At 61.6% G+C, this 8,381-nt stretch overlaps 1 protein-coding gene across 1 annotated transcript; it reads left to right on the top strand.

Moving 5' to 3' along the window:
* CHKB (choline kinase beta) lies at positions 1–6,694 on the top strand. Its single transcript, XM_059725572.1, has 11 exons — positions 1–218; positions 971–1,079; positions 1,903–2,016; positions 2,319–2,452; positions 2,719–2,823; positions 3,192–3,250; positions 3,570–3,657; positions 3,915–4,023; positions 4,250–4,356; positions 4,878–4,959; positions 5,321–6,694. The coding sequence occupies exons 1-11, from the start codon at positions 16–18 to the stop codon at positions 5,375–5,377; spliced, it is 1,167 nt and encodes a 388-aa protein (XP_059581555.1). The 5' UTR covers positions 1–15; the 3' UTR covers positions 5,378–6,694.
* The last annotated feature ends 1,687 nt before the right edge of the window (positions 6,695–8,381 follow it).

Genomic DNA, 8,381 nt, shown 5'->3' with positions numbered 1-8,381 from the left:
CGGGCCGGCGGCGGGATGGCGGCGGCTGCAGCGGCGGGCATGGGCTCGGCGGGGCCGGGGCCGGGGCCGGGGCCGGGGCCGGGGTCGGGGTCGCCGCCGCCGCGGGGCTGCCCCGTGCCCGCGCGCACCCGCCTGCAGGCTTTCGCCTGGTGCCGCGAGTTCCTGGCCGGGTCCTGGAAGCTCATCGCGCCGCGCGACTTCGGCATCAGCCCCGTCAGGTGCCGGGGAAGGCCGGGGCGCGCGGGGAGCGGAGCCGGGGCGGGCGCCCGGGTGGGCTCCGGCGGCGGTGGCCCGGAGCGGGGCATCAGCGCGGTCTGGCCGCCCGGGGCCGGGGCCGGGCCGGCGGGGACCCGTCTCCCCTCGGGCTGGAGGGGCCGCGGGGTCGGTGCGTGGCAAGGCGGGGAGCCCGGGGCTGCGCGGCGCGCGCACGGTCCCGGTCCCGGTCCCGGTCCGTGAGCTTTGCCCCCCGCCCGCCCCCGGGCTGTGTCACCCGCAGCCGTGGGGCGCCGGGCGGGGAGCGAAGGTCACAGTCACCTTCCCTGCAGCTCCCTGGCCCTGCTGCACAGGTGGCAGCGCACCTTGTACACTGACTAGGTGCAGGGCACGTCCTCGGCCTCGGGACGCTCTCGCTGCCCTGCCCTCCCTGCAGGAGAGCCGCCTGCTGCCCCTCCCCGGCCTGACTGCACGCTCTGCGCCGGGCTGTGGGAATTGGGCCCCGCACCGGTCCCCTCTGTGGTCGGGGCGTTACCCGTGGTCCCAGAGCCACCGGCCGTGGCCCCTGCAGGACACGGGTCCCAGGAGACACGGCCTTGGCATGGGGGGCAGGAGTCTGCTGCTTCGTGCCCCACCCCCACCAGGCAGGTCACGGGGTGGGGGGGTGCACGTGTGTCCCACGCGTGACAGCTGGCCAGGGGTGCGCTGCGCGTGGGGTCGCAGCTCGGCGGTCCCTGATCCTTGCTCTCGTCGCCAGCGGGGGGCTGAGCAACCTGCTGTACAAATGCACCCTCCCAGACCACGTCCTGAGCGTGGGGGACGAGCCCCGGCAGGTGCTGCTGCGCGTCTACGGGGCCATCCTCCAGGTACGTGGGTCCCAGCCTGGCTGTGGGGAGGGCGGCGGGGGGCACGGCCCAGGGCTGTCCCAGGAGCCCTCTCTTCCCTTGGGGTCCCACGGTCAGATGCTTTCTGCCCAGTGGGTGCTCTTGGCATCTCTCGTGTTGGCTGTGTCCCGACATGAGAATCGGCTCAATCGGCGCCTGCCGGCCTTGCTGTTTCCTTCTCCGCTCCGGGTATTAACGGGCTGCAGTTACGGCCCTCGGTCTTCACTTTGCCCGTTACACTGCCGCGCTCTTGGAGTCTCCTGGGTCAGACCAGCCCCTTGTTCCCTGTATCCTCTCTGTACTTGGCTCCGGACTCGGCCCGCCCCCCGGGGGCAACAAGGGGCCTGTAACAGGGAGACAAGGGGGCCATTAGCTGTTACCAGACCTCACGGTCCAGTTAATCTTGGAGCTCCTGCAGTCCTGGTCAGGCTGGGGGCTGGCTGAGCCTTTTGTGCTCAGCCCGGCTCAGGCCAGTAACATCCGTGCATGCTGCACGCGGGGCCAGTTGTGCCCCATAGCCAGGTGGGTGCTGAAGCCTCTGCTCTGTCCTGACCCACAGCCCTGCTATCCCAGCCTGTGGGGCCTCAGTTCAGGGGAGCAGCTCCCCCTGTGCAGAGTTGCTGCTCCTGGGGGCTGACCCCTCCCTGCCTAGCTGTCAGGCCCCCAGAGCTTCCCCTTAGACTGGCACTTGGGGCTGATGCCTCCCCTCTAAGGCCCTCAGGCTTGCAGGTGCTGACCCCTCCCTGGCTGCAGCTCAGACTGGGAGGGGGGCTGCCACTGCTTACCTGTCCGCTCTCTCTGCCAGGGTGTAGACTCGCTGGTACTGGAGAGTGTGATGTTTGCCATCCTGGCGGAGCGGTCGCTGGGACCACGGCTGTATGGGGTCTTCCCCCAGGGGCGCCTGGAGCAGTACATTCCGGTATGGGCCTCGCTGGGTGAATGCCTCTACTGAGGGGGACGCTCCAGGTCAGAGCCCCTGCCTGGCAAAGCTAGTCTCCCCCCTGCATGGGGCTGGACTGGGCCTCTGTTGTGCCCTGTCCTTGGAACTGAACCTCATGGCTTGGAGACCAAGACCCCGTTCCATTCCCAGAGCTGGGGACTCTGTGCAAGACACATTCCATCCCCATCTCCCTGTGCAGAGGGGTGGGGGAGGGAGGGGGGGAATCCATCCTGTACCTGGCCTGTCTGGGCTGGTTCATACCCGCCCCGCATCCCCCCCAGAGCCGACGCCTCCGGACCGAGGACCTGCGGGATCCTGACATCTCCGGGGAGATTGCAGTGAAGATGTCCCGGTTCCATGGCATGGTGATGCCTTTTAACAAGGAGCCCAAGTGGCTGTTTGGGACCATGGAGGGGTAAGGCTAATAATGTCTCTTGAGGCCCCAGGCAGGGGCTGGTGAGGAGCCCCCTTCATCTCCCAAAATGACGTTAGATATGCATCACCCCAGGGGACCAGTGCCCTGGCTCAGGGTGGATGGGGATGGCTGCTCTGTCCATACTGAGCCAGGGAGCAGGTAGGTACCCTCTGACCATAGGCATGAATGAGGGCCTTGGCCCTGCTGGGACAGGGAGTTTTGTTGGGTCTCCCCTGTGGGCACCCAAGTTACACACTGTGTTCCAGGTACCTGAATCAGATTGCTGAGCTCACTTTTGCTGAGGAGGTTCAGCTGAAGAAGTTAAATCACCTCAAGGCCTACAACCTACAGGAGGAAATGCGCAGCCTCAGGTGTGTGGCAGCAGTCACAGGGGCGGCTTCAGCCCCAAAGCTTGGCCCCCTCGAAGCTTGGTGTGGGCGCCCTTGCCTTTGCTGGCAGAGCCACCTGGGGAGAGCAAGGCAGAGTGGGTCTGCTCCCTCATCCCCAGTGGGGCCTTCCCCTGCCCTTCCCCCCAGCCTCGATTCCCCTATGTCATGCCTGCTCTGTCATGCCAGTCCCTGTTCCATGTCTCCTGTCAGCGGCTGCTGTCAGCGCCGTGACTCCCCCCTCACCTGTGGCCACAAGCTGGGCCTGGCAGAATTGGTGGGGGGAAGGAGCAAGCTGTCATGGGGGCAGGGACCTTCCCTGCTGACCTGGCTCTGCCCTGCCATGCCCTCAGGGAGCTGCTGGAGTCCACACGGTCACCGGTTGTCTTCTGCCACAACGATGTCCAGGAAGGTGAGTGGATGTCCAGGAAAGTGAGTGTAGGCAGATGGAGGGCCCTCACTAGCCTGACCTGCAGATGGCCCTGCCTGCCGCTTGGGTCCCAAGCTCCTGCCCCACCCACAGCTGGGCTCGTCTGACCACTTGCTGAGTCTCATACACAGGGCTTCTTCCCCCTGGGAGCATCTTGCCCTTAGGAAGAGCAAGAGCTGCCTGCTTCAGCCCTGCACACAGGATCTGCCAGTCCCAGCTCCCCCGGCTTCCTGTGCATGCTGCTGTACTCCTGGAGCCACCTCCCTCAGAGCTGTGCTTTCAGCCCCACTCTTCCTGCCAGGAAACATTCTCCTGCTCTCGGGACGCGAAGCTTCCTCCACAGACAAGCTGATGCTGATTGACTTTGAATACAGCAGCTACAACTACAGGTATGTGTGGGGGCGGTGAGGGGTGTGCTAGATGGGGTGGGGTGGGATGAGAGCGGGGCTCAGGAGGGGCTGTGGCATGGGGTGATCTCGGGTGGGCTCAGCCATCAGCTAGAGTTCAGGTGGCAGCTACTGTCTGGCCAGTGGCTCCCCTGGGCTGCCACCTCTGTCTCTCGCCAAGTGCTGTCCTGGAAGAGGAAGACCAGGGCATGCCGCAACTGCAAGGGGCAGGAATCTTACTGACGGTGTCTCCTGTGTAGGGGCTTCGACATCGGCAATCACTTCTGTGAGTGGGTATATGACTACACCCATGATGCATGGCCGTTCTATAAGGCCTCCATGGAGAACTACCCTTCGCGCCAGCAGCAGGTAAGGGTCCCTGCTAGGGAGGGGCTGTGGGGGTGCCCTTGAGGCCATGGCTGTGCAGCCGCTCTCTGTGCCTAACGAGGGGGATGGGACTGGCAGGTGGTGCCTGCGGGGGTGGGCTGCAGGACAGGTGTCTTGGGGGTCTTGGGACACCTGCTTGGGCTATTGTGCTGCAGTCCCACATGCCCCTGACTCCCCTGTGCTCAGCCCACTCTGGCTCTATCTATAGCTACACTTCATCCGACACTACCTCTCAGAAGACTCAGGGCAGCATGGGGACACCACGCATGAGGAGCAAGCTTGCATCGAGGAGGAGATGCTGACCGAGGTCAACCGGTGAGTGCTGCCCCAGAGAGACCCTCCCAGAATTGTGCGGGGGAGGTCGGGGCGGGACAGGGAATCCCCCAAGACTCCTTTAGAGGCAGGGGACGTGGTGTCATGGGCTCCCTGGTCTGCTTCCCCGACAGGTGGGAGCAACAGTGTAGGTCATTCCCTCGTGGATCTGGTTGGTGTCGCAGGGAGTATTTCCCTTCTGATTCCCCAACACAGCTAGGAGGTAGCAGCTTATAGAGACCCCCCTCACAGAGAATGGAGCACAGGGGGACCAGCCTACCCACAAGGACTAGAATGCTGGTCTGGAGGTCCTAGGAGACCTCTGAGGCACTGCACAATGCCACAGGCTCCTGCTGTGTGGTCCACCCCATCTCCTGTGTCCTCCCCCCCACCAAGAGGAGGCACCTGAGTGGGTGCTGGAAGTAAGGTCAGGCTGATTCCCCAGGGTGGGGGGTGCTGCCTCTGGGCTGGAGCTGGTGCTGGGGTCCCTCTCAGCACCTCCTGACAGTGGCCACTCCCTCCAGGTTTGCTCTGGCCTCACATTTCTTCTGGGGCCTCTGGTCCATCCTGCAGGCAAAGATCTCCACCATCGAGTTCGGATACCTGGTGAGCACAGCTCTGGCAGGCTGCCTTGGGGGTGGGGATGGGGTTGGAACCAGGAAGGAGGTCCTGGGGGCATCCTGCCCAGGGAGGGGCTGGGTGCCAACTTGCGCACGCTGGAGGCCTCTTTCATCACCCTGCCCTTGAGAAGGGAGGAAGCAGGGCTGTCCCCAGCTGGGCGCAGTGCACGCCTCTCCCATAGCAGGGATTGGCCCTGGGCTGCCGTCCTGACAGATGGGGGTGAGGATATCATCCTGGTGTGAGGATATCAATGGGTGGGTAGTCTCCGGGTCCCCTCTGCCTGTGGGGGTGTTGCTGGGAGGTCCTCAGGCCAAGCCCCACCCCCATGGACACTCTCCCTGCCCAGGACTATGCTCAGAGCCGCTTCGAGGCGTACTTCCAGCAGAAGGTGCTGTGCTCCTGACCGTGGCTCATGGCCCCAGCTGGCTCCACCCATTCCCTTCCAACTCTGCCTCCTGCTGCAGCGCCTGGGCCTTGCGCCACGGCAGTGACATGTGGGGGCCTGGCATGGACAGCGGAGCTACCCTCCGCATCCAGGGGCCCTGTCCCTGTCCCTGCCTCCCACAGTGCCACAGCAGGGGCCACAAGGACCACAAGGGCATGGTGCCCACAGACCAACCTCCCTTGTTCTGCTCCCTCTGCCCCAGCAAGCTGCTCATCTGGCATGTCAGCTGTAGTCTGTGGGGGTGGCTGGCTCACTCCTTGGCTGTGGCTGGGGCTGCCCCCTGAGGGGTCTGGTAGGAAAATGGTTAATGTAATGGTGAGGGGGGCAGAGGCAGGGGCTCCCTGAGCACATTTGGGGACCGCGGACTCCAGCCCACTCCATCTCCTCAGCATCGTTTGGTTATGTTGTCATGTCATACGGTTACGGGGGCCTGCAAGTGGGGGACAGGCCTAGTCTTGGGGCCGCCCTGGGCACTTTTTCCAGGGACGGAGACATCATGGTCATATTACTGTCTGAGAGGCCTGCTCCGTCCCTACCAGGATTCTGCTGCTGGCCCAGGCTGCACTGCCCAAGCTGGGGGTCTTCTCCCTATTCCCTACTGCTCTGAGCCCTACATGCACTATACTTCCTGCCTCTTCCCAAGCCCAGGCTTCATGGCACCATCCTAGCCCTGCCTTCCCTTGGGCTGTCAGCACATTGTCCCCCCTGCCTCAGTCTGTCTGCCTCCCCTGTGGAACACCCCTGTCCTCCTGCACCGAGGGGCTTCCTGCTGCAGGCACTGGCACTGGCATTGCCTTGGGCCCCCAGTGTGCTTCAGCCATGCTCCAGCATCCTCCCAGGCAGGGCACGCCCTGCTCACCTGGGCCCCAGGCTGTGGGCAACAGGGGCATGTGTAGATGGCTCCGGCAAAGGCAGGCCCAGACTGACTGCTGCCCAAGGGTGACCCGCCTGGCCCTATGCCTCCTGCTGGCTCGGCTTGAGAGCAGTTACTGCAGGTGGGGCTGGGGCAGCATGCAGTGGTGCAGGGTGGGGGCTCCCAGGTTGTGCTGCCAGCAGGGGCTGTGGGGCAGGGTGGCTGCAGCCTGTGGCCGTGCCCTAAAGATAGGTCCCAGAGCTATCTGGGCTTCTGTAAGCTTTGTCTACCAACATATGCCTGCAGGTCCCATGTGCTCAGGCCACAAAGCTCCGTGCAGCACCCCTGCCCCATCCCCATGGGCCAGAGACTGAATGTAACCCATAATAAGACCAATAAATGCTCCAGCAGCTTTGTGTGAACTGCACGCCTTGTTTGTCCATCTTGGCCACTGCATGGACTACTGCTAGCCTGGGAAGGAGCCTCTTTGCCCTAGGTGTGTGCCCTTTGCAGTGTTTGAGCCAGGCAGCAGGCGATCAGGCTGGGGGAGGCTCCAGGAGGCTGCAGCCTGCTGGGCCTGGCCTTTGGAAGATAAGCCAACATGTTCTCAAACACAATAGCATCACAGGCTGCTGGCTGTCCTGAGCCAGGGGGAGAGGTCACCAGCTGCTGCAAGGCTTTGGGCCAGACCTGCAGCATTCATGGTCTAGCAAGAAAGGCAGCAGGGAGGGAGATGGCCCAGCCTGACATGTTCAGGACGGGCCCCAAGGGAATTGTGGAGGGGCCTGGCCTGGCCTAGCCAGGGAAGGGGAAGGAGACTAGCAAGTATGGCAGAAGACCAGCTTGGCTTAGCAGGGAACTCCTTTTTGTGATTTAGTTTACTGAAGGAAGTTTATAAGACATGGAAACTTGGACAAATAACTAGGGAAGACTATAAGAGCATTGCTTGGGCATGCAGGGATGAAGTCAGAAAGGCTTCACAATTGGAGTTGCAGCTAGTAAGGGATGTGAAGGTTAACAAGAAGGGTTTCTGTAAGTATGTTAGTAGCAAGAAGAGGGAAAGTGTGGGTCCCTGACTGAATGGGGAAGACAGCCTTGTGACAGAGGATGCAGAAAAGGCTGATGTGCTCAATGCTTTTTTTGCATCAGTCTTCACAAGCAAGGGCAGCTCCCAGACTACCTCACTGGGCAGCACAGTTTGGGGAAGAGGTGAGCAGCCCTCAGTACTGAAAGAACAGGTTAGGGACTACTTAGAAAAGCTGGATGTGTACAAGTCTGTGGGGCCCGGATGGGATGCACCCAAGGGTGCTGAGGGAGTTGGCTGATATGACTGCAGAGCCATTGGCCATCATCTTTGAAAACTCATGGCAATCAGGAGAGGTCCCGGATAATTGGAAAAGGGCAAACATAGTGCCCACGTTTAAGAAAGGGAAAAAGGAGGATCCAGGGAACTATAGACCAGTCAGCCTCACCTCAGTCCCTAGAAAAATCATGGAGTAGATCCCCAAGGAATCAATTTCTAAGCACTTAAAGAAGGTGGTGATTAGGAGCAGTCAGCATGGATTCACCAGGGGCAAGTCATGCCTGCCCAACCTGATTGCTTTCTGTGACTGGATGACTGGCTCTGAATGCGGGGAGACCTGTGGATGTGTACCTTGGTTTTAGCAAGGCTTTTGATACAGTCTCCCACAGCATTCTTGCAGGCAAGCTAAGGAAGTATAGGCTGGATGAGTGGCCTGTAAGGTAGATAGAAAACTGGCTGGAGCATCGGGCTCACAAAGTAGTAATCAATGGCTGGATGTCTAGTTGGCAGCTGGTATCAAGTGGAGTGCCCCAGGGGTTGGTTCTGGGGCTGGTTTTGTTTAATGTCTTCATCGATGACTTGGAAGATGGTATAGAGTGCACCCTCAGCAGGTTTGCAGATGACACCAAACTGGGGGAAGTAATAGATATGCCAGAGGGTAGGGCTAGGATTCAGAGTGACCTAGACAAATTGGAGGATTGAGCTAAAAGGAATCTCATGACGTTCAACAAGGACAAGTGCAAAGTCCCACACTTAGGACGAAGCAGTCCCATGCACCGGTACAGGCTGCAGCCTGACTGGCTGAG

The sequence above is a fragment of the Alligator mississippiensis genome, chromosome 4 (assembly GCF_030867095.1).
Source record: "Alligator mississippiensis isolate rAllMis1 chromosome 4, rAllMis1, whole genome shotgun sequence".
In the NCBI taxonomy this organism is placed as follows: Eukaryota; Metazoa; Chordata; order Crocodylia; family Alligatoridae; genus Alligator; species Alligator mississippiensis.
The sequence above is the reverse complement of the archived record's forward strand: the minus strand, read 5'-3'. Positions and strand labels throughout refer to the sequence as shown.

Coding starts and splice junctions, on each gene's coding strand:
- CHKB (XM_059725572.1), top strand. CDS start 16: ATGGCGGCGGCTGCAGCGGCGGGCATGGGCTCGGCGGGGCCGGGGCCG. Junction 2,453..2,718: donor CTGTTTGGGACCATGGAGGG/GTAAGGCTAATA, acceptor ACTGTGTTCCAG/GTACCTGAATCAGATTGCTG. Junction 4,357..4,877: donor ATGCTGACCGAGGTCAACCG/GTGAGTGCTGCC, acceptor CACTCCCTCCAG/GTTTGCTCTGGCCTCACATT.